The 25,825-nt window shown below is 35.0% G+C and overlaps 2 protein-coding genes and 1 long non-coding RNA gene across 8 annotated transcripts in view; 2 read left to right on the top strand and 1 right to left on the bottom strand.

Annotated features, from left to right (window-relative positions):
* abhd8b (abhydrolase domain containing 8b) overlaps positions 1-25,825 on the top strand; it is a 64,187-nt gene that overhangs the window by 5,867 nt on the left and 32,495 nt on the right. The window lies entirely within an intron of this gene.
* Positions 1,856-25,029, bottom strand: LOC103153355 (receptor-type tyrosine-protein phosphatase C-like). 5 transcript variants are annotated; one of them, XM_007574242.2, is made up of 31 exons: positions 24,638-25,029; positions 19,912-19,929; positions 17,375-17,593; positions 17,050-17,220; positions 16,849-16,872; positions 16,384-16,671; positions 16,057-16,290; positions 15,872-15,985; positions 15,540-15,671; positions 15,288-15,422; positions 14,787-14,945; positions 13,705-13,916; positions 13,561-13,621; positions 13,343-13,451; positions 13,198-13,235; positions 11,247-11,356; positions 10,980-11,070; positions 10,440-10,516; positions 10,001-10,037; positions 9,823-9,920; positions 9,537-9,662; positions 9,278-9,435; positions 8,550-8,685; positions 6,021-6,170; positions 5,756-5,846; positions 4,828-4,964; positions 4,590-4,715; positions 4,372-4,494; positions 4,098-4,255; positions 3,038-3,173; positions 1,856-2,271 (listed from the first exon to the last, which is right to left on the bottom strand). In XM_007574242.2, the coding sequence occupies exons 1-31, from the start codon at positions 24,693-24,695 to the stop codon at positions 1,933-1,935; spliced, it is 4,065 nt and encodes a 1,354-aa protein (XP_007574304.1). In that variant the 5' UTR covers positions 24,696-25,029; the 3' UTR covers positions 1,856-1,932. The 5 variants fall into 5 exon arrangements, with proteins under 5 accessions (XP_007574304.1, XP_007574305.1, XP_007574306.1 ...); XM_007574243.2 differs by lacking the exon at positions 19,912-19,929 and adding an exon at positions 19,246-19,260; XM_007574244.2 differs by having other exon boundaries at positions 17,050-17,184; positions 24,638-25,028.
* Positions 17,418-19,181, top strand: LOC107833228 (uncharacterized). Its single transcript, XR_001658948.1, has 2 exons — positions 17,418-17,494; positions 17,540-19,181. It is a non-coding gene; the product is annotated as an uncharacterized LOC107833228 (long non-coding RNA).

The raw sequence follows: 25,825 nt of genomic DNA, 5'->3' as shown, positions 1-25,825 counted from the left end.
TTCCTGCAACAATGTGTCCTCTTGGGTTCACTAAGTTTCCATAAAAAGAATATATTTTAAGACTTCAGTACATATCTTACAGCTGGTGCCAGTAATGGTGGAGAAAGCTGCGTCAAAGTCAGCACTGTATGATTTAGCAGCTCTTATATTCACAAAACAATGCAAAATAATTAAGAGTGTATTTAAAGATAAAAATTTGAAGCTTTGGGAAGCATTTTTTTTATTTAGGTAATTACTTCTTATCTATTGTGTTTGTTTCCAAAATCCTCACTATGGTAAAACTTAACACATGCTCTTGTTATTGTATTTAAAGTTCACAGCTGGATGTTTTTTATGCTTATAAGCCAAAACAACAGTATTTTTTGACAGACCTAAACCCTTCTAGACAAAATTTGATCTGAAACCAACATCTTACCCACACAGGGTCTGCATCAGTTTTTCTAAAGGTTTAGATGTTTTAACTCCTTTCACATCATTGCATTCCTTTTATTTGTGCTGCAGTAATTTGTTTGTATTTTTGCAATACACACAATTGATAATTTTTGAAATGTAGTTTTTGGTGTGCTTAGTTATAGAAATTGCCATTTTTGAAGTTTATTTAGAGCTTTGGTTTAATTTTTGAGCTGATATTTCATTTAATGCAACTTTAATCAGAAAAAATATGCAGCTGTTTTGATTCTTGTGCAAAATTGAAGGAAACAATTTTCTCTTGTGTCTTAAATGTTGTAATTGTTTGCCTTTAACAGTCACAAACTGATTACAAAAAGTAATATTTATCAAAGGAAGTAAATATGTGATTTTTTTTTAGGATTTTTTTTTCTTGTTTTTTACAATTTCTTGTGACAGTAAAATAAATTTTTATCAAGTCTGTGTGGGATTTGTCCATGACATTAATATCATTCACAAACAGAAGTGAAAGTTTTTCCACATATTTACTGATATTAAATTGTGTTCAACTATGTTAGTGAACATAAAATAATCCATTTTATGGAACATAAAATGGATTAGAGAATTAGTCTAGAGAACTAGACTAATTCTCTCAACTAGAATTAGTCTAGTTGAGAGTTTATTATGTTTCAATCATAATGAGGCCAGAATTCAAAAAGTCTCTGGAAAGTAAAGGTGAAAATCCAAAGAACGGTTCTGATGTTTTCAGGACTGTAAACAGTCATTTTTTCCAAGTACAACTTCATGATTTATTGTTGATGTTGGCAACCAAAGTTTTCTCATACTCCAAAAAATGTTTGTATACTACATGACACCCAAAGGATTTTAATAAAATATTGTTTATTTCTGCTGGCAGAGAGGATATAACATTTTTTTCAGTATAGCACAGAGATGAGAAATAATTAAACATGTCCCTTTGAGAAGAAGTGACAAATATGTTTTGGAAGTCATGAACACTATAATAATAAGCAAGTCTGCATAAATAAAACATTTTTCATTGTATTTTAGAAAGGAAATACAGTAGTAAATAATGAAATTTGAACTTAACAGCTAAATTACTGCGATATGGCAGATGTACAATATGTAAATGTAGACTGCGGCGTGTAAAAATAGCGAGAAACTAAAATATAAACTAAATTTAACCTTACACAAACTTAGAGTACCAAACAAAACCGCTCATCTACTGTGTATTTAAACTTAATCTTGATCCATAGTTTGACAACAGCAGTTCTCATACCTTTGCCAGCAGGAAAAATAACCTTTTACTCAGAAACCTTATAACTTATAGAAGTTCAAAATATGGAAGTAAACATCAATATTTAATCTAATTCTTTCTAATTTTCACTCACTATCTCATACTGAGTTAAATCTTTACACAGTTTATACATTCATAATGTATTTTTTTTTGTGTATTTTTTTTATTTTTTATAAAAGCATAAAACTGAAGTATTAAAGGCTTAGGAATAAATGTGTCCCCTCATCATCTCAGACCTCCACAGTGACTGTGGGGCCGTTGCTGGTTTCCTCCTGTGGTGTGGACTCTTTGAGGGCGCTGGTCTCCTTTGCTGGTTCCTCTTCTTTCTTTTCCTTTTCACTCTCAGCCACCAGAGGAGCGCTCTCTGCCTCCGCCTGCTGGTTGCTGCTGGTAGTGCTGGCTGACTCCTCAGCCTTCTTCTCTTGCTGCTTATCCGCTTCTGCTTCTCCGGCTTTGGTTTCGTTAACAATTTCAACACTGGCGACGGTTGTACTCTTTACTGGTTTCACTTCCCCGTTCTGAACGGGGAAGGCGCCCTCTAGAGCCTTGTACAGGAACTGGTACTGCTCCTGAAAGTGATAGGGACGAATTTTACAGGAGAGCAAGAGACGTATTGATGCTGCTGAGAATTTTACCAGAGAAGAAACTTATCAAGAGTCACAATGGTGCAATTATGACATTTAAACAGATTTAAAATTTTGTCAATAGTGTCAACAATTAGTAGAAAAGTCATCTATATGTTATACGCATTTCTAGTGTTATAAAAATTGAATCAAAATGTCTAAACTTGCCATTTAATTTGATATTACCCTGAATATTTTAATTGTAGTTTATATTTAGATGATGGTTCTACTGCTGCAATTGTTTAGCAGGATATTTTTTTTAAAACTGTATGTTTTAATAATACATCCAAAGCAAATATATGCCTTTGATTAGAAAGGTTTAGTTTGGAGACGTGATTAAAAAAAAATAATGCTAATTCAGAAAGTAGTAGCTAGAATCTGTTAAATTGAGATCATTTGTAAGATAATTTTAAGAAACTATTGTGCAATCAAACAAGTCGCGCATCCTGCTACAAACTGCTTTAGCAAGCTTTTAAACAAATATTAGAATGGCTTTATTAGGGAGTAAACGTTATTTATTTCAGTTATTTATTTTTTAAAATGTTAAATTTCATATATTTATTGCCATTATAGGTAGTAGTGGCAATAGCATTTTATAGTTTTATGTAATGCTTATTTATTGATTATTACTAATGTAAAAATAACCAGCATGGATAAAGTAATAACTCTTCTAATGTCGTTACAGCCGATAGGAGTGAAAATGTGTTTGTACCAGGCTGGTGATCATCCCCTTCCTGTCCTTCCGCAGAATTTTGACCACTTGGAAAACATCAACCAGCTTCTCAGTCTCAGCGCTGTCCAGCAGATTCCACAGGCCACAGAAAATTCCTGAACGCGTCGATCCGTCACTGTGGAGATGAAGAACACAAATTAAAAAAGCTGCAGCTCATTAAACTTTGTCTCTCTATGTTGTCGATCTATTCAGAGTTGCTCTTTGTGGCTCTCTAAGCTAAAAGTTTAAAATGTTCCAGGGTCTCTTCCTTGCTCTTCTGTGAATGTGCTAAATGTGAAGTATTGTGAAATTATATGAAACCACACCCAACAACTTGTTACTTTCATTCTGAGAAGACTATCTCTTAATCTGTTAAAGTGGTGTTGACTTATAGTTCTTTGGGTATTCTGAAAATATATGAAAAAAGTCTGTTTGGATGCTTTTACTCAGTTTTTGCATTATTTTTTTAATTTCTCAGTGTCACCAAATAAGAGCTTTGCACAGCCAATGCATGACTTGGTCATATAAAGTATTGTTTGAATCATGAAAAACAATGTTTGTCGAAACTGAAGCAGAAATGATGATGAACCCTGCAATCGTTCCCTTTGTGATGAATTATATGTAAACTGAGCTCTAGAAAAAAAAGCTTTTAAATTACTCTGTAAGCTGCTGGTTTGCTAAGTCTCCATGCTACTGATCTCTACAACATTTCACCTGCCTACATCAACTTCACTCAACAAATGTGAAAATAATCACTTCATGAACTCAAATTTATCTAGGAGACATATCTATACTTTTATTTTACTAATGCCTTCTACTAGCATTTTTCTTTTTGATTTCATTTTTTATATATATATATTTCACAATTAAAATTTAAATTAACAACATGAGCTTTAAGGCTGCAACAAAGAAAAGTTGTAAAAATTATGATTTATGTTGTTTACATTTGTCTTCACAAAGAAATCAAAGCATTTATAGATAAATGTTTAAATTAGCTTTATGTTTTTATCAATGATATCTAATTACTGAACAGAAGCCAGTTTACGGGAGGCTGCCTTACTTGCAGTGGACGAGAATCGGCATCCTGTGGGATTTGCTGCCGACGCAGCTGCGCTTTACTTCCTTAGCCATATCTACGAGTTCCTGCGGTTTGTCTGGCAGCTCTGTGCCCTCCCACTTCAGGAACTGGAAATGTTTCACCTGCCGACTGTCTTTTCGCTGTTGGCAGAGTTGTTTTCATTAAGGAAACACATGAAACCAAACCTATCAGTAAAAATTAATGCATGGAACTGGTAAACATGAAAAAGTGTCAGTCATAAAGGTTCTGGTGTTACCTTGACATGTCGGAGCAGCATGGTGCGGGTGATGAAAACTGGAGTAATTTCTGTACTTGAAACTTCTACCTCAAAATCTCCAAATGTCTGCTTTTCTTTTCTCCAGTACAGAGGTTCACCATCCTGTCAACAAGAGACCAAAGAAAACAAGATCATTTACTCTAAGCACTCTTTAAAACGTGTGTAAAGATGTTAAGAAGTAAAAGAGGAGCTTTTACCTCTTTGTGCTCTGACAGCATGACAATAGTGGATAATTTCTTCTGGCAAACCATCGCCCAGAAGTCGTTGAAGGTGTCTGGCAGCGGATCCTGGGCCGTGATGAGAGAACGAGATCCCCAGTAACCCTGCAAGAAAACAGATTAGCAATGGTTCAGTTCAAACAAACCGGAACTAAGAGAATCAGCCCTCCTTTTTTTTTATCTAAAAAAATATTTACAGGTGAGAATAATAGCATACATTAATGTGGGAGGCATTGATGTATCTAGTGGAGTCTTCGTCTTCTTCATCTGACGAGTCCTCTGGCTCTTCATCATCAACTTCGCTGTCCTGACTGTTGTCTTCCTCTGTCCTCAGTAACACTCGGTTGTAGTCATCTGAAGATGGGAGGTTTAGAGAAGAACGTTGAGACACAGGAGAAACGGATAGAAACAAATAATTTTGAAGAAACACAACCAAGACAGAAGTAGAGCAGAACGTCAGTAACTTAGGTTGTCTTCCTACTGAACCCAGGTTGCTTTAATAGTGGCTTTCAGCTCATCTGTTGACTTTGGGATCATTTATCATTTATCGGTTTAGGTCAGACCAGTTTGCTGGCCAGTCCAACACAGTACAGCTCTGACTCCAGCTGCAGTCCACACCTTATGAAGCTCTCACAAACTCTTTACTGGACTTTGCTTCACTATCCTATGAATGCTGAAGTTATCCCAGTTGATGGTCCATCCTTTCTTTATCCGCACTTTTTCCTTCCACTCAACTTTTCATTGATATAACTGGATATAGCTCTCTGTTGTTAAACTTCTTTAGCAATGTTTTTTTTGTGGCTTACCACCAGTGTGGAAGATGTCAGTGAATGTCTGTTGGACTACTGTCCAGTCAGCAGCCTTCCAAATGATTGTGTCAGCTTTATTATAACATTTCTGTGTTTAAAAATCAGTTTTAGTCTACAGTATATCACAATAAAACTTTTAAGAGAAACGCTTGTATTTTCATTAGCTGTAAGCTGGATTCACCAAGCTTTATAGAAATTAACTCTTCAAATATATCAATAAGTGTGTTTTGACTTTAAATAACATCTGGGTTTCCCTTTTTTAATAACATTTCTGAAACAAATAAAGTGTTTGCATATATTCATATTTATTAAGATGCTCCAGTAGCAGATGCTTACATGGGATAACAGCTGAAGAGCGATTCTTCTTCTTGTTTTCTTCTGTGATCCCTGTGTTACAGGTCCTCCAGTTTTTAAAGGAGGGGAGTCGCTGAAATGCAACACAAAGATTTTTTTAAGTGGTTCAAAATAAAAAGTAATTTAAACTGAAATGTTTTAGATTTAGGCTCTAAAAACAGACTGTAAGGAGACTAATGTGGAGTTTTTAATAATAACAGAAGATGCTTAGATAAATAAATGTTTCAGAAATAAGAATAAAGCATACCTCAAACTCTTCCTCCATGAGCGTGGGTTCGCTGTCGGAGTTCTTCTGTTTGAGCGTGCTCAGTGTGCTGTGCAGCTCCGACAGAGAGATCTCCGTCTCTCCAAACTGGTTGTGCTCCAGTAAGGCCTGGTGGATCAGGATGTACTGGGCCTGAATGAGGACACAATTAACCACATCAACCCCCAAATAACAGAGAACAACCAAAACATTTACCGGATTTACTCCTTTTATTAATCTGAGGTTTTTCTTTCTTTTTTTTTTTTTTGCGCTGCTGGTTTCACTTTGAAACACGCCATCGAACATCAAAATGGCTGACTCAGCCATGTGATAGCAGTAATATTTTTTTTTCTTGAAAAATTTAAATATGTCACATAACGGAAGAAGAGATGGCAGATACAGCGCCTTCATACCACACGGCTTTGTGTTTTTGCATTTATTAAGTATTTTACTGTGGTTTTATGTGATGAACCAACAATATGTAATGCAAAAGGCAAGTGATGAAGGCTGTTTAACATCTTTCATAAATAAAAAGCTGAAAAGTGTCACATACACTAAACCTTTAGCTGCAATCACACATTTAGACACAAACATTTTTGGATTGTTCTTTCCAAAATAGCTCAAGCTTAATCAGAAGAGCATCAGGGAACATCCATTTTCAAGTCTTCTCACAGATTCTCAATCAGATTTATGTCTGGCCTTTGACTATACCATTCTAATACACAAATATGTTTTTATCTAAACTATTGTAGGCTGTATGCTAAATATCATAAATATTTTGCAGCTTTTTCCCACCAGAACTGCATTTTTATGGTTAAAAATATTCACACACCCAAGCAGATTTAGATTTTATGTAATCTTAATTTTAACCAATATGTTTATTCTGACTGAGCTAAAAAAAAAAAAAAGAAAGCAAGAAATCACCTATTTCTGTATTTAACACATCTCTCATAAAGGGAAGTGACCATAATTATTCATCACCAGCTCAGAGAGTCTGTGGGAGAATTCAACGACCTGCTTCATTCGGATTAGTTCATGCTCCTCTAATGCACGTTAACTACCCAGATAAACTGCTGCTTACACCAACTCAACAGGGTGGAAAATAGCATCTCTCTGTGGTTGGCTTGCTGCAAGTCATTGCTAAAAACACGCTCAGTGTGGCCCTGTGGCTTTACACAACTCAGGAAGCACTGAAAAGCCATTTCTAAATGCCTTCAAGTTCCGGTGACAACAGTGAAAAGCTAACCAAAAAAATACAAAATGGTTCACACAATGAAAAATCTATGAGGATGTTGGAGAAAACCAAATGTTACACTGTTAAGACTGACGGTGTGAGACATGAAAAGACCAACAAGGATCACCATCAAGACCAATCCTGCAGAAAACGAACCATTCCAGTAGCAACAACTCAAAACAGAGAGTCAAACGGACTCAGCACGCTGCTGGACTCCAAGACTACAGACGGAGGAGGAAAAGACTTCTGAGAGTGAGGCACACAAAAGATGATTTATCTTTTATAAGGTCGTGTCTGGTCTGTTTTGAGGTCAGGCGATACAAAAAGGGAAATGTTTGGACACAATGCTGTATTCTTCATTCGGTATAAAAAAGCAGAAACATTCAAACCAAAGGAAAATCCCCAACGATTATGGTGATGACTCAGTAATTTAGTTTTTTTTTTCAGCAAATGAGACCTGATCAAAGTAATGGACATAAGAAAATACCAGATCAAGAGTTCTGACAAAACATCAGACAATGTGCAATGAAAATCTGATATTTTCACACAATAACGATCTGAACTCACAGCAAAGCGTTTTAAAAGTGATTAACAGAGAAATATTAATATTTACAGAGTTCAGGCTTAAATCTGATGGAGTATTTGAGGAAAAAGATTTATTAGCAGTTATGAGAAGGGTTTGGCTTCTGCACTTACCAATAAAAGTTTTCCACTGATTACTGAGAATGTTATAAATCCTTTTAAAAATGTTTTATTTTTGCTCCAATTTCTTTATTTTTATTCTAAACACAAATGTTAGAATATTTTAACAGCTGTGTCTCCATTTCCAATAAAAATAAATATTACAGTAATATTTGACATTAGCTCCAAACATCTATATTTTTTATTCAGAGGTATAAGAATAAAAGGGGATGAATACATAGATATGCTGTTTATTTGCAAAAATTCCCATAGAAATACACATAACTTGGTTGTAATGTGGAAACGTATTATTTGTACTGTTTCAAAGCATTTTACATGTAAACAAACATATTTTTATTTTCTAATTTGGATATTCGTAGGCAAAATATTATTCCTTGTTCTGTCCCTGCATGTATAATAAATGCCATAAAATGCATTAGATTGAATGTATTTTTTTATTTATTGTTTACTAAATATATTCTTCTTGGTTTTCAGATACATTAAATGTTTTTTCTGAATTGCTTTGTGTTTAATTTAATTGTATTTTATGGCTGTTATCTTCTATTTTCTGCTTTGATCAGTTCATTTTTAGATATTTTTATGATGATTGGTCCTACCTCCACTTGGACCATCAGGCATCTTTGTCTCCGGAGCTGGACAACGTATCCGTAAATGTCTATCCTGCCCTCAGCTTCCAGACCCTCCATCATGGCATCGATGCCGATGTAGGTGCCGGTTCTGCCGACTCCAGCACTGCACAGAACAGGAAGTAGCACTGTGTGTTTATTTTAAATACTCCACTTTGTCTAAAGGTGCAATGGAGAATTAAAAGTTAATAAGAGAGATGAGATTGGACCTGTCACAATAACACATTTTTCTGGACGATAAATTGTCCCGGTAATTATTGAGATAAATGATAATATTGTTGTTTTGAGACCATCTTCAAAGACCAATAAACTTTAATTTTGTAAAGAACACTGGAATCCGAAGATATTACATATATCCAAAATTAAATACAAAAACCAAAAACAATAAATAAGAAATAAATAAAAAAAAATACACTAAACGAAAACGATCAATAAAATAAATTATGAAGTCTCTCAAAATAAAATTTCCCTTCAAAAAATATCAGATTGGAAATTAGGAAACTAATTTTAAATTTATCATGCAATTAATTGATTTATTGATCATTGTGACAGACTTAGATGAGATCATTGGTCCCAGTCCTTTGCAGACTAAACATATGATAGTAGCAAAATTCAACAAACTGAGGAACAACTGAATAAATCTGAAATGGATTAAAAGAACGAAAACATTTTAAATGAGCATCTGAAGTTCTACATGCCTGCAGTGAACAACGATGGGGCCGCTGAAGACGTTCTTGAAAGCGTTGACGCGCCGCCTCAGCTTCAGGAGGAGGTGCGGCTCTCCTGGGACGCCGTGGTCGGGCCAGCTCATGAACTGGATGTGAGTCACTTCCCTCTCCAGGTTCTTCTCTCTCTTCTGCAAAGATAAACATAAACAGCAGTATAAACACCTCCACTCATCTCTGCAGTGAAATTCTGAAGCGTTATTCATTTCTCAGCGTCTGAACACAGACTCACGTTAGTCAGGCTCAGATGGCGGATGGTGTAATCTGGGCAGTGTTCCTCTGAGGTCAGCTTCACTATGAACTCCTCGTAGATCTCCGTCTCTCGATCAAGAGAAGGCCAGTACTGGGCACACTTGATCTGCAAAGCAACAATTAACCAACATTAGAAGGTTAAATAAAGTTTGTGCATTTGGCAAGAGATGAGACGTGTCACAATTGTCAAATATTTATCTCAAACTTAAACATTTCAGGAAGAATTTTAAGAATTAGTTCAACTTTCTGCAGTTTGAGGTTCTCACCCTGTTCCCTTCTTCACAGCGGGTCACCATGACAATAATGGAGGATTGCTGCTCCCAGACCATCCTCCAGAAATCACTCACAGTTTCGTCCTTTGGTCCTAAAACAAACACACAGAATAAGACGTGTCGCACTCTGTGGGCATTTTGTAGCAAAAAACAGAAGAAAATAAGACTTTACCTTGAGCTGCAATGTATTTTTTTGGCTCCTTGAAACCCTGCAGGAAAAAGAAAATTGTTTGCATAAATTAAAATAAAATTGCTGAATGGTGTAAATTTCTTTCTCTTGTAGAAGTTAGTGATGTTACAGTTAAGCCAAAAGAGATTCACACCTAAATTTAAATTACTATTCAACCAACATATTCATTTAGAGAAAATGTTTTTATTAACAATTTATAAAACAAAATGTCACATTGATCTTTTTCTTTTATTAACCTTTTAAAAAATAAAAATAAAAACCTTTACAGCAATTATAGCCTTCATATAACTGCTCAATAGCTTCATGCGTGTTTCCAATATTTGAGTTGAGTTCTATGCCACTCCAAACTGTTGGTATTAGTTTCATTCAGAAGAAACATATTGTTATTAATATGTCTAGATGTGTCAGAGGTTTAACCTACGTCAATGAAGCTGGCGTTAATATAGTCGCATCCTGCTTCTCCGTTTCCTGTGGCCAGTTGGACGCGGTTGTAATCATCTACATGCGAGCACAGAAAAGAGAAATGAAATGCATCATCCAGTAGATTTTAGTTCTGAACATCCACAGATAACTAAACTGGAGTGTCTGATATTTATGCATGTGATCTTTAAGGTAAATGTTGAGGTTCATGTATAGCAGAAACATTTTGTCTTGATGTAATCTGCTGCAGACAATAATAAACTTTGGTCAATATAAGGATAAAAAAATTAACGGCATTCAACTCCTGCAAGTATTTAAATGCATCTGAATGAGTCAAGTCGGTAGGTTTGAGTTTGGCCTCCCTGCTCTGATGTCATCACCTTATGACAATGCTGCTCAGTAATGCATGGAGTTATGAATGCATCTCTAAATGAGCTTAAATATAATGGACAAATTGTTAGTGCATGTCTGATATGTGTGAAGCAGCAGCACAGTTTGCATAAAACTAGCTCTCAGGTGTTGCATCATTTCTCTCACTCACATGGCAGGATGTCCACATAGCGGTTCTTGGGGGCGTTGCAGGCCTTCTTAGCTTCTTTCACTGCGTATCTTGAGAAGATCCTTGGAATGCTCTGCAAACAAAGACAAGATATATGTATAAAAAAACGTTTTAACATTTACACTTATTTTGGTTCCTTCATTCATTAAATTAATATATTATGCACAAGATATGTAATTATACTGTCTGAAAAATGTGCTAGTTAGTTAGATAAATATTACTATGTTCATCTAAGAAATGAGTTATTACCTGAAATTCTCCCAGGAAAAGCCTCCCTTCATCTGCTAGTTTCCTTTTATAGGTTTCTAGCAGGAGTTCTGCTGGAATCGGTTCAACAGGCATCAAACTGTCTTCATCATCTACAAGAGAAAAATGAGACAACGTAAACATAAACCAGAAAATAAAGAAACGTCATATCTGCAACTCATTATGTGAAATTTGTAGCTACTTAAAAGGTTAGATTCATCAGTGATATAAACTGTACCATGACTTCTGTTATTAGAGATTAATCAGTGTGTTTGCTTTGGTAAAAAAAAAAGTTTAAAATATGAGCTAATATAGAGAAATAATTTAGGGGAAAGCAAAGAAACTAAGGTGGTTGAGTTTAAATATTGTGATTTCACTTTATTTTTTAGGTTGTTGTTTTTAATGCCTTTCTATGGTCGGGGATAACACTCTTAAACCTCAGGAAGGATTATTAGGATTAATGTTAGATAAATTGACTGATTATCATTACTGACCGAAAGTCCTATTTAACCAGGAACATATCAAAAATAATGTTTTACCTAAAGGTAAACATCTATTATTGAAGTAGTATTATAATTATAATATTATAATTTTTTGAACATGTTAAAAAACTTGTAGCTGATACTTCATGTTGATGATACAAATGTTTTCCGCACTGGTCATGATTTGGATCATTTATTGGATGAGAAAACTATTAAAATGAGTAAATTTGAGATTTGGCCTGATATTAACAACCTGCATTTAAATATGAATAAAAATTAAACAACATAACAATATTTCGGAACTAGAGAACAAAATTCCCACAATAAATAAGCTACAATTGAGACAAATGGGGTTCTTACAAAAAGGGCAAATAAAAAATCTGATTCATTGGGTTAATAATAGATGCATCAGCTATAAAAATATGTCAAACACACTTATTAAAAATGCAAATCAAGTGACTATTTCGTACAGCTTTAATGGGTGTTGACAGCTTTCAAACTGTACATGTGCGGACTAATGGAAAAAGGTTTTGCATTTCTGTGTGGTGCTAACATGTGGAAAAGTTTTAGAATGAAGTAATGTCCAACATATAATGCAATTTAAAAAGAGAAACAGAGGCACATGATCTTCATGAGATATGAAGAGAAAATGTTTGAAATTAGGTAAAAGTTTTTGTCCTGTAGTTGCTACCACTTCATCACTCAGATTTTGTACTTTGCATTGCTTGTTAATACATCTGTTGATCTACAGAGGATGATTCAATTTATGCTTCTACCCATCCACTTTCAAATATGTCAACTAAATTGCTTTCTTTTTCTTTTTCAATTTGAGATTACTTTCTGTACTTTGATCACATGTTCAAAATAAACTGAACAGATATTTAAATCAGTACTACCTAAATCTGGCAGTAATGGTCCATTAGTAATGTTAATTTAAGTCATCCTACATTATGCAGATGCTCTGTTTACTCTGATAAAGATTCACTCACCTCTCCATGCTAAATGCTTATAGTTGCCAACATGGCAGGGAAGTTGAACCTATTTTCTGATTAATTCAGCTAAATTAACCACTATAGGGGACAAACATACTATTTGCACAGCATTGAACTTTCCTACACAGATGGTCTGGCAATCATTAAGTATGAAGAAAGAAATCATGGCAAAAGTAACTTTCTCTGAATTGACGTCTACATTTTCCATCCATCACAACATAAAATGCAAGAGCATTTTAATAAACGGCGGAAACACTTCATAGTCGTAGCAGGACTTAATGCTATAACATCCATGGTAAGAAAAGCAGAATGTAGCAACAGCTTTAGGAGGTTACATGACAGATATGTCAACTGTAGGTAAGTCTCACTGAATTAAAATATAACCTAAATACAATAAAAGCATTAAACACAGTTTAAAATGAATAAAAAAAGATGAATAAGTATACATTATAATGAATACAATATATAGGTAATACTCACTCCCTTGTGCAATTAGAGACATGTTTTCAGTCAGATCACTGCAAAGAAAGAAATGAAGATAGGTTTCAAAGACATTTCTATTGATATAAAAAACGGAGCAAAAAATGTCTCTCAAAGGCCTAATCTAATCTAATAAAATACTTACTGGGATTTTCTGTGTTTCAGCACATAGATCTTATAGAGGACCAGGAGAAGAGCCACAGAGGTGATGATGATGAGGAAGACCAGAAATCCAATAAGAGCTTTGTCATTATCTAAGCAACAAGGACAAAAAAAAATTATCAACTGAGATAAGATGTGTAGAAATGCATCTAGAGATTGTGAACATATAGAATGAGATGTTATAAATGTAATGGCACATACAGAGAGTAGCAGCTGAAGTTTCCAAAGGTTTGCTCTCAAAGTATCCATTGAAAACAACAACCTATAACAACAGAATGACACCCAAAGGAAGTTCAGCAACAAAACGGGGATCTAATCATGAAGCCAACTGAGGTTTAAACAAACCTCCACTGTGTAGGATGTTAAATAACTCAGGTCTGTGAATTCAAATTCACAGTGTGACAGATTTAGTTTCTTGTCAGGAAAACCATGAAGATTTGCGATGTATTTCTGTTTTGCCTGTGGTCCATTAAGTTTAGGACTTAGATTTTTACATGACACTTTGATTGCGTTGTTCACTGGATTTTGAACCTCAAGATCTCCTTTTAGTATTGGTACTGTAAGAAGAAGAGAGTGGACACAAATTAAGACTCACAGACATGGAGAGGAAAACTTCTTTTAGTGAAAATTGTAGAAGCACACTAAAATATAAGAACATTTTCAAAAGAAAACTTGATCATATTTGTAATAACTGATTTATTTAAACTTTTTAATGACTAATACAGAACTATTAATATACATATTTCTCTTAATATTTTTAGTCTAAGATGTACATGACCAGAAAGAGGAATTACTGATTATCTATATAGGCAATATTTTTCTTTACCAATGAAATGTAATTTATAAACATGGATTTCTCTAATAATTGTATTAAACCTGGTTTTTCTCTCCAGGGTTAAACATCATAAAGATGAACATCTGGACCTAAGATAACTTATTATTATTTTCACAGTTTACAACAAAAGAATATGTATCAATGCTACGATCTGAATCTAATAATGCAGTAATTGTAGACAGCCTCATCTGTAACTCGTTAGTTTCAGCATTTCTTTTATTTTTGTGGATTTTGTGTTTTAAAAACAATCACTAAAACAATGTAACTTATTTTTGCATGAATGAAGAAAACCTGGAGAAGGGATAATGATATGATATGATGATATATTAGTTCAGCTGGTTAGCAATAAAACTTACATTGTTTGAAAATAATAATTACTGACCAGGGATTTATTTTGTGCCTCTGAATGAAAAAAATTACATTATTTAAATTGTTAAAGAGTTTCCTAAGAGAAAGCAGACACAGCCAAACAAAAATGAAAACAAATAAATAAAATAAACAAAAATCAAGTTTCTATTAAATTAATTTAAAACAGTTAGTGTTTGTAGATTGCATTAATATTAAACAATAGAAAAGATTCTTGGTTACTTACTTCCAGGCTCAGTTTTCACTTTCTCTATTGTATCTTTAAACGTTCTTGTCTTGTTGTAGATGGCATTGACTTTACAGGTATAATCCTGGTATGGTTTAAGTCCGTTGATGTTACACGTTCTTTGGTCAACTTCTCCTACGTTAGCATCATGTTCACCATCTGTTATGTGATTGATTTAAAAACAACTTGTAATGAAATATCTTTACAATCATGTCAACAATTATTATTAACATCAAAGAAATGTTGTTTGTTTTTCATGTTAAACATTAAGTTAAGAAAATATTTCCATTAAAATCATCCACAGGTCAGTGATAGTTTAGAGTCACATCTGGTTATTTTACAGATCTTTATTTCCTCACATTGTTGGTATAAAAATAGTAAGACTGATAGATTCACAAATCTTCCATTTATAAGTTAAAGTTAATTTAAAATGGTTGCACTGATTAGGATGTATTAAACATTACTTAATGTAAATAAGTAATGTAAGTATATTTCACTTACGTTTCTGACAGCTGCAGCTATAAGAGAGCTCCGTCAGTTTGTCAAGAATACCTTGACATTTATCACTCGTTGGTTCCCAGTTCAGCTTAATGGAAGTATTGGTTGGATGTTTCTCCAGTTTGCTTATTGAAAAATCTGTTGGAATAAAATAAGAAGCAACAAAGTCCTGATATTGTGTTTCTTTCCAGGCTGTATCAGTATAATAATTTTATGCTTCTTATTTCCACTGAGATGCAGTAAATACCAACTCACCACAGCTAACGCTGAACTGGACAGGAGGAAGTGTCTGAATTATGGAGCCACTGTTGTTCTTGATGTCACCAGTACAGCTGTAGTTTGTGAACGGCTTCATGTCAGACGGTTCAACAGAGTCATTGTTCATTCCTGAAGAGACACAAACTTTTAATCATTTCTGCAGTGACTGATGTCTTTTAACACAAATCAGCTGTTAAATATTCAGAACTAATTTACAGAGGAAACGTATTAAACAAATATTTATAATATAATATTAAGGAAGAATCTGTGTCTGCAGTTTCTCCTCTAAATATTTAAAAATGTTTTTTCACAGCTATAATTTTATTTACCTGAACATTTATACTCAACACTGAGATTCTGACAGTTTCGAGGTAATTCTGGTTCTATCTTTGCAGGAAGTTCAGTGGGTTTAGGCTGAATTACGTCGTTTACATCAATGAAGTCTGAAGGAGAAAAAATACCAAATTAATGTGATTTTAATGTGATTTTAAAATTAATATGCTTTTATACATACCAAAAGGAACATTTTCAGTTATGGTAAAGGTGATGTTCGTGCATTTTCCTTGTGGGAACTCCAAAACTAATTCTGAGCAAATGCTCTCATAAGCAGGTTTGATACGATACGATCCATTGATGAACTGCACATCTGAATCCTTGTTGTTTCCTGATAATAAAGAGCTGATGTTCCAACCGCTTTGGTAACAGAAATATCCAGAAGGGCAGGAGATGCTTTTAATGTCTCTTTCAGCTGAAACACATAAAAAATATTCATCACAGTTCTACACAAAATTTTATTTCAGTAAAAAAAAAGTAAAAATGAAATATTAAGAATTTAACTCACTCATTCCAGTTGTTGTTTTTGTTGATATTGTGGTAACTGTTTTATTTTCAGTTGTGTTACAGAATATTTTTGTAACATTGGAGTCATTAAGTGTGACTCTTAGCTCATATTCAGTGCAAGGCTTCAGATGGCTGATATCATGAGTTGAAGTTTCATTGTAGAAGAAAACAGTGGCTTTTCTTTCAGATGGACTTTCCTTCTCAGCAACATTTATGGTGTAGTTATCAGGGGTAAAATCTGTCATCTTTATCTGGAAACCAAACGGGATCGCTTGTACACTGTAAGAACCTGTAAAGCAACAGTTTCACATTTTTAATTTGAACAAAACCAAACTTATAAGGACTTTTTTTTTATCTCTAACTGTCAGGAATGAAAAAGTAAAATGTATTTCTTATCCTGGCAAGAACACCCAGAACAAAAGTACAGTTTTAAACAATTGTTCATAACCTCAAATCTGATACTCACACTTTGGATCTGTTGGGGGTTTAGCTGTTTAAAAGCAAGAGGGAAACATTAGAAAATTAAAATTAAAATACATTCCCAAGCCATCTTAAAATTACAGTTACCTGGTCTCTGTTGCTTGAATCTCAACATACCTAATGTCTGTCAAAATCTAATCCTTAACAAACTTGTTAAAGTCCCAAATAGAAGATTTAAAGTTCCAACCTGTGGTGGCAGCCGTGGTTGTGTTTGGAGTGATTGGAGGTGAAGATGATTGATTGGTGGTTGGATTCTCATTTGAGATGCTTGGAGGTGAGGTGGGTGTCTTAGGAGGTGATTGGCTGCTGGCTTGAGTCTCATCTGAGGTGTTTGGAGTGATTGGAGGTGAGTTATTAGCTACAGATTTGAGAGCATGCTGAGGTCACCATCAGGCTGAAATAATATTCTACTAAGTTTCTTACCTTCTATATTTATTAAATAACAGTTAATTATATCATTCAAAAACTAACACAACTTTCCTAAAACTGTAAACTAAAGCTGAATACATTACCAGCTGTTTTGTTTGACGGGCTTGGAGGTTTTGAGGTGGTGGATAGAGAGGTGAGTGTGGGTTTGATAGAGGTGGGAGGTTTGGAGGTTGTAGCAGTTGATGTTGCCACGGTGCTTGGAGGTGAGATAGCAACAGGTGTTGGAGAACCTGTGCCAGTGAGTGGAGTTGAGGTGGCAACAGAAGACACAGAACCTGTGCCAGTGAGTGGAGGTGAGGTGGCTAAAAATATAAAAATCAACTCGGCATCAATATCAGCGCTTATTACAGAGAATAATCAAACATGTAGCTGAAGAAACTGATCCTCTCCATCCTCTATACTTTACAACACATTTGCTCAAAAATGTACACAGGAAAAATATCAAAAGGTGACAAATATGATTTATTGATTAAATCATTATGATCTATCTAGATAAATGGATTAATGAGAATAAACTACTGAATTAAAATACTTGCACAATGTCCATATTAATATGCTTCATTAAAGAGTTGAACCTAAAGTCAATATCAAGACATAACCTCGATCTTAAATCTGGAAAAAAACTAAAGTTTCTAATCATCCTGCCTTAAAGCTCTGCATCTACATCTTTATAGAGTGAAGCAAGGTTATTTATAAAGCATCATTCATATAAAGGTAGGCCAACATGCCTGGCAGGACACAAAACAGAAGACGAAAAGAAAACGATAAAGCATTAGCATGAAAGCATAGCATGAAAAAAAAGTCGTTTTCATGCTATGATCAGAAGCTGATGTGAACAAAAAATTTTCAGCCCTGATTTAAAGGAGCAAACAGTTTCTCAGGTTTTCAGGGAGTTTCTTCTAGATCTAGAGAGCATAGAGACTAAATGTTGCCTCTACTGTTTTAGTTCTGGTCCTGCAGACACAGAGTGAGCAGATCTCTGAAAACCTGAGGAGTCTGCATGGTTTATACTTGATAAGCAACTCACAAAGACAATTTAGTACTTTATAGACAGAGTTTTAAAATCTATTCTTTACAAATTGGGAATCAGAGGATTGATGTAAGAATTGGTGGGATATGATCTATTTTCAAAGAGCAAGATCAATGGATATGTGTTTACGTGGACATTGACTAATAACCATATATCCAACTTTATCAAGAAGAAAAATATGGTTACCCTATGTTATAGGTTAACAACCTGCCCCCTCATCCAACACCAACCTTTTCAGATTAAAGTTCCAATAAATGATCTATAAATACACCTGCCTATAAAAGCTATAAGAAAAGAGGCTCTATAGTTCCCCCCCCCGAAGCTTATAGATTGAATCTTAAGCTCACATAGTTGGACAGAAACATGTAGCACATTTGTTTCAGCAGTTCTCAACAAAGACCAAATACAAAACTTAAATAATGCTTTTAATCAAAAATTAAAAAGCTGAGCATATTAGTTGCACACAATGTAAATGCATATTTCTCAACTCAAAGCAATATTTAATGAAATGAGCTCAATGAATTGTTTCTGCTTGTCATAACTGTGGTTAAACTAAATATCTGGAGATACTGTAATAAGTGAACATAATTAAAATATGTGTTGTTAACTTGGGTGATTTACTGTAATATCTTCTTTCTTGTTTATTCCAACTGATAACTGATGTTGACTAGACAGTTTCAAGATAAAAACTTATTTTCAGTGCTGCATATAAAGCAGGTTCAGGATGAGCTCATTTCAATAACATTCAGGTTTTAGTATTTGTTAGATGTAAATTAACACATTGTAGCCTGAAAGACGGAGCAGCTAAAAAAAGTTTGAGCAACATGAAACATGGAAAAAAAAAAAAAAAAACAGGCTTTCAGAAATAAAAGAATTCAATGAATGAATAATTTTATTTTTGGTTAAATATGAATCTCTACTCACCTGGAGTGATTTGACCTGGAAATATAAAAAAGAAGAGAAAATTAAGTAATGAAATCAAATATCAGTTGCACTGAATATAAAGAAACTTAAGAACAAATGACACTGAAGTTTTTATTTTATATTTCTTTCTTTGAGGATCATTTTATTTTTGTTAAAAACAACGTGAGAGCATTATCAGCCCAAAAGAGGAAGATGGCCGACTTATCTGGATGAGGCAGCTCTGTCAAACCTGGTTGCCCTGGCAACCTGACAGAACCACACTTGCTATTTCAGTAAGCAAACCACCACTTCCTGCTTTGCACTAACATGTAGATACTCAGTACTTACAATACCACTCATGAATAAAAACTAAACAAAACACAAAAGTTTGAATAAAATTTTAATTTTAATACTTTGTATGATGTATGTTGGGTCCNTTGTTGTTGTTCTTTTGTTCCTCACCCCAGGAGAAAACACTGGGCCCCCTGGTAAGTTTGGTCTAGAACCGCCGCTGTCTCTGAGTCTGGTGGTTGTATATGAAGACAATGTAGGAAGACTGAGCAGCTTTAAAGGTTTGGGCAACATGAAGCAAAGCTGGTGGCTTTTAGGAACTAAGCATTTGCATTTAATGAATAAATACATATTTAACCAAAATTTTATTTTGGCTAAATATGAATCACTACTTACTCGTGTTTTTCTCTTGACCTGAAAATATAAAAAGAAAAGAAAATTACCTTATGTAAAGAAATCATACACACCATCACACTAAACAAACACTTTTTTAAACAAACAGAAGTTTTTATTTTATATTTCTTTCGTTGAAGATCATTTTCTTTTTGTTAAAAACAACGTGAGAGCATTATCAGCCTGAAAGAGGAAGATGGCCAACTTATCTGGATGAGGCAGCTCTGTCAAACCTGGTTGCCCTGGCAACATGACAGAACCACACTTGCTATTTCATTAAGCAAACCACCACTTCCTGCCTTGCACTAGCATGTAGATACTCAGTGCTTACAATACTGCTGTCCAAACCACCACTCATGAATAAAAACTAAACAAAACACAAAAAGTTTGAATAAAATTTTAATTTTAATACTTTGTATGATGTATGTTGGGTCCCTGTTTTTAGCTCTTGTTGAGGTTTATGTGTTTATTATTTTTTAAATGCTCATTTAAGCACAATTTAAAAAGAATAATAATTTTTACTAATATTTTAACGTCTGTTTTAAGCATCCCAAAGTGCTTCAGTTTTCCTCCTGACAGAAGATGAACAATGTGATCAGGGTTTGTGAGACAAAGAGAGTCAGGATGTGGTTTGGTGCGTTGTTGTTTCACAGCTCTGCGCAGAGATGCACGCTCTCTGCAGTGGCATTTCACCGCCTCGTTCAGACTCACTGTGTCAGTTATTAGAGCACCGGTGAGAAATGATTCAGTTACTGAGGGAAGAGGTCGATCTGCGCCTTTGTTTCACATTCAAAAACTTCATTATTTAAAACAGTTAGAGGAAAAATGCTGAATATTTAGCAGAAACAAATACGGATCTAATCTCATAGTTAATTTCAGTTAATGACTAACCGAGGGTTATGCAACCTTTAAACAGTTCTCTGATTAGTTAGTTAAAACAAGTGAGACATTAATCTAAAATGACTGGATTATAACTCATTTCCTAGAATCTGTGTTGGATTATGTAAAGAATAAAATAAAAACGATAAAAATTGGTTAACATAAAATAGACTTTTAGGTTTGTGGGAATTATACAACATAACTTTTTACTTCCCTGATCCATTAGATTATTCTACAGGTAAACAGCACAAAACTCAATGAAATGTATGAAAAGTATAGATTAGTTTCTACATTTCTGTGGCCCAAAACACAAAGGTTGTAAAATACTTTCATTACTCTACACCATTCTGTTTATTAGAGACTCTCATTTCCCTCATTATTACCTTTGATAAATAAACAATAAATATCTAGAAATTTAAATTTGGCTTAAAAACAAACCGAATAATACATGCTTTATTAAAATAATAACTAACGAATTATTGTTTTAGAAACAGAAAATATAACAAAATCCATTAGCAGAGATTTAAATTAATAAGATTGAAAGTATTAATTAAATTCATTCACTAAAAGGAATCACCACAGCACAAAGTAAAACAAAGCAAAAACATAATTTCATATTCAGTCCTGCTCCTTATTTACAGTTAAACACAAAATTATTAATAACCCCGACAGACTTTGATTTGAAAGTCTGTCATTCAACTAACATTTTCGATTCTGACTGGACAAAAACAACTTAAGAGCAGTGCCAATTTGAAGAAACATTACTTATTTGTATTTATTGACGTTTCATTTTAAAATTATTTATATTTATACCCTTCTCAATAGTTAATGGGAAATATTTTATTCATTGGCAATACAGCAATAAAACCCTCCTCATAATTACTGACTGGGTTTTTAGATGTTTTCACTGTTTTGATCATTTATTGTTGGAGATGAGTTTTTACGCTGGAGGCCTCACGACCATCACCCTAATATTTTTCCCTCTACAAATCCAATATGCTAATTACTCTTTCAGTGAGAAGAAATGTGTTGGTCGAATTTAAACCCACATTTTTAAATTTAAAATGTTTGTGAGGAACTGATAAGGAAGTGGGAACGGTGGGTTATTGATATTTTGAAAATCCATTATTTCTAATTTACAAGCTTAAATTTAGATTCAGCATTTGCAAAAACACTTTACAGCCAATTTTATGACTGTAAATTATCGTAACCTAAAATTTACCAACTGAAGATTCCCTGATTGAGTCTGAATTCATCACCTCCCTTACACTGACAAATGTTTATATCACTCGTTTACAGAAGAAACGAGTGATATAATTCTGGATTATTATCATCTTTTGAGCAGCCAAAAATGTAAAGTTTATATAATTTATTCCAAAATGTAATGTTTTTTGGCCATTTTACTACTTTTAACAAATCTAGAAAAAAATGACAAAAACTTACAGTTTGTGTTCATAAATTGTTCATTACCAGATTATTTGTTCCAATCTTTCACCTTATTGTCTGATAACTCATACTTTATGTATAATACACTTCCAAGCTAAAGTAAAAGCAACATAAATACCAATAATGTGTTAATAATGGAGTAAGTTTTGAATATTTACACATTTATCTTTACATCTCTAACAAAATTACGTTTGTACCTTTACTTTAGTTTAACCGTTCAATGTTGTTTAAGAGAATTTGGATAGTTTGTTTATTTTGTTGTTATTGTAAAATATTTTTTCTCTCTAAATGTAACGCGTCTCTCCATCATTATCGGCTCACATAAAGGCCCAAATGTGTACAAAGTAAAGGCAAGGTGGAAGCTACAATAAAGACAGTACAGTAAAGCCTGACATTATGAAAATATAAAGAATAATCAAAACTTGGTCCCTTCAACATTACTTTCCTGATTTTCTTTAGGATCAACTAATTTCAGCTGTTTTCAAGAGCGTAACTCGAAGTTTCTGTCGTCCCTTGGAGTACTCTCTGTTCCACTGTCCGTAGGGCAAAGTGTGAAACAATGTGTGATTTCCACACTTTCGTTTTAAGTGAGATTTAGAAGATGAAGAAAACAAAAGAAGAACAAAGTCAGAGTGTGGAAGTGTCTGAAGTAACAGAAGCTAAATGACCAAACGTCTGGATTTCATTTAATCGTTTGACATTCTGCAAAAACCTGAATTAAATGTTTTTGTAACTCTGGTTACTGTCCGTCTGTGTGTGCATTTATTTTTTCTTGTTACGCCTTTTTGTCTCCTTGCAGAAAAGACCTTTAATTATGTTCAACAGTTCTGACCTCACTTCTTCATTTTCAGACAGTTCCTATTTCTTTGTCACGAAAACTAAAGCTCGCAGCGCTCGACTCGGCCCGGCCCTGCCAGGAAGTCAAGGCAGCCCAGAATGGAACAAGGAAGTGGTCACAGCTCCGTCCCGCTGCAGCTACTGCAAAATGCATGTCAAGACGCGCTCATACGCCGGGTAGCTTTAAGGAAACGAAAGGCCTTTTCTCTCTTCATTAAAATGTTGGAAAACCTTAAAAAATGATCAAGTGAAAGTAGAAAAATGGCTGAACAAGGTGGTTTTTAGCAGAATTTATATTTAGGAGTATTTCAGGTTCCAACTTTGGCTAAAGTAGAAAAAACTAAACTAAAACTTTGTATTCCTACTTTAGAACAGCTGTCACTACTTTAACTTACTAAATAGAGTTACAAAACAAGAAAATGGAATATTTACGTAAATAAAAGACGTCTGTTGTGGTGGTGCTCCATAAAGACACACCTAACACAGCCTTGCTGAAAATACTGTACAGCTTGCAGAAAAAAAACAAGTGACAAACTCTGACCCTGGCTGCAGAAAAAGACAAGAGAGCGAAACAAAAAAAGAAGCATTTATTTCAGCTCGTGCGCACAGACGTCTCCCTAAAATAGGAAAAAAGATGTTTGATGTGTTGAACGGTAGCAGAACTGTGAGTGCTGCTGCAGGCAATGAGGTGAGCCTGCACACCTTCTGCATGCATCCACGCACGCACACGCAAACACACACACACACAAACACACACACACACAGATGTTTATCTTAATCCAACACCGACAATGACAAAGGTTGAAGTGAAGAGCTCGCAGGGACACACCCCATAAGAAAAAAAAAAATCTACCGTCTTTGATAGACATGCACACCCTCCACCCACACACACACACACACACACACACACACACACGTACAGTGCAGGATCACACCATCACACACATGCACAATGTCAAAGCAGAACAGAAACATGATTGCAAAAATTCCCTTCGCTTTTACGGCGTGTTTTAAGCAGCATCGTCTTATTAACTGCAGCCTTTGATTGAACATCAGTGTTTATTCTTTTGCCAAAGGCGGCTGATAAAACCTGTCACTTTTCAGCTCCTCACATCTCACAGATGTGCGGCTCTACTGTCTGCCGTTCGCGGGGTTTGGAAAAGTTTAAGAGAGGTGAAGCAGCACAAAAGCAGAGAAGCAACTCAAAGGTTTGATATACTGTAGCTTGTCATCTCTGCCCTCAGTTTAAATGATTACATTTTGTTCGCTGATGTTTTCCACTTCTTTTGAAAGAAAAGCTGATGACAGATTCATGTCTCACTCCCAAAAAATAATTCACCTTTTACCATAAACACCATCACACACCAAACAACAATCTGCTGCAAGTTCAGAAACTTAACTTAGGTTAGACATCATCGCATCAACATTTTTTTTTTTTAAATTAAACCCATTTTTAGACAAACTGTCAGAAGAAAGACACAAGAAGACATTGAATGCATCACTTCCCTCCTTACAACCAGCTCATAAAGAAAGCTTCACTTTTATTATATTTTTTTGGAGTACTTACAGTGAGCCAAACCAACCATCAGGACCAGCAAGATCATCAGACCTCGGAGACCCGCCATGTCCGGGGCGTAAGGGTGTGTGTGGTCACCCACGATTCAAGCCGAGTCGGGTCCAAAAGAGGACGAAGAACAAATCGGACGCCAAACCTAACCTCTATTTCTAATATAAACCCCCTAAACGCTGATCTGTTTCAAACTACATTCGCTTTATCTGTCTTATCAGAAGACGCAGCTTCCTGGACTTGTTCCCCAAACCCTAAACCTTGCTTCTGGTTTCAAGCGAAGCAAACGGGAGTGATGTCACACAGCGAACTGAGAGCCTGCCTTCACCTTGGCTCTCAGTGGCAGGAAGTTTCATTTCAGCTACGCCACCAAGAACAGGAAGCCATCTCTTGTCTGATCTTCGCTTGCGTTTGCTTAAGTGTGAAAACACTTCAACTTACAGAAAAAAAAATAAAACACATGCTCAAGGAGCAGCTACTAATTTGCATATCTTAAAGCTACCATTTGGTGGTTTTCTGTAAAATGGCAGATAGAGAATTAGAAGAGAATCCTGTACACATTGACGACTTTGGGTTTTTGTCAGGTGCTCCTTTAAATAAAAGGGCCTGAAGTAGTGAAACTTCTCAGAGGACCTTTTGTGTCTTCTTACTGACTCCTCCTCACAGAGCAGCCAACAGGCCCATCGATGCTCGCTCATGCACCGACATCGTGCCGTGCAAGCTGCGGCCCTTCCGCTTGCACACTTTCCTCCATGTTTTGATTTCCCGCTCTTCTTCCAAAGAGACAGGCGAAAAAAGAAAACACGTGGCCACTGGCTGCAGGAGGGAATATCTTCATTTCTGCTGCTCATTTTGTGTGAAATAGCTACATTTATGAGCGCTTTCAGATCTCTTCAAAGTCATTGATTGTGCAAGCTGTTTGATCATCACGGTTTGCCCCGAAGCTTAAAATGCTTTACTTCTGTTTACATACACAAGAAAATGGGGGATAAAAGGGGAAGAAGAGGAGTAAAAACTCTCCGGGGAGCGAGGCTCTCACACCGGGTGGTGAGCTGACGTGAATCCAGATGAAATGCGGCTTTTCATACGTTTTTAATGCAATAATACACGGGACTCCTTTTTAGAGCTTAGATAATTGGAGCTGAGCTGACAGAGTTCAGTTGATCCTGCTGTGGGTTTACACCAGGC

The sequence above is a fragment of the Poecilia formosa genome, unplaced genomic scaffold, assembly GCF_000485575.1.
Source record: "Poecilia formosa unplaced genomic scaffold, Poecilia_formosa-5.1.2 Scaffold347, whole genome shotgun sequence".
Taxonomy (NCBI): domain Eukaryota; kingdom Metazoa; phylum Chordata; class Actinopteri; order Cyprinodontiformes; family Poeciliidae; genus Poecilia; species Poecilia formosa.
The sequence above is the reverse complement of the archived record's forward strand: the minus strand, read 5'-3'. Positions and strand labels throughout refer to the sequence as shown.

Excerpts from the sequence above, each read along its gene's own strand:
- LOC103153355 (XM_007574242.2), bottom strand. The coding sequence starts at position 24,695 with ATGGCGGGTCTCCGAGGTCTGATGATCTTGCTGGTCCTGATGGTTGGT. Across the intron at positions 11,071-11,246 it reads TTTTCCTGGGAGAATTTCAG|AGCATTCCAAGGATCTTCTC; the intron begins GTAATAACTCAT and ends CTTTGTTTGCAG. Across the intron at positions 9,921-10,000 it reads AAAATACATTGCAGCTCAAG|GACCAAAGGACGAAACTGTG; the intron begins GTAAAGTCTTAT and ends TGTTTGTTTTAG.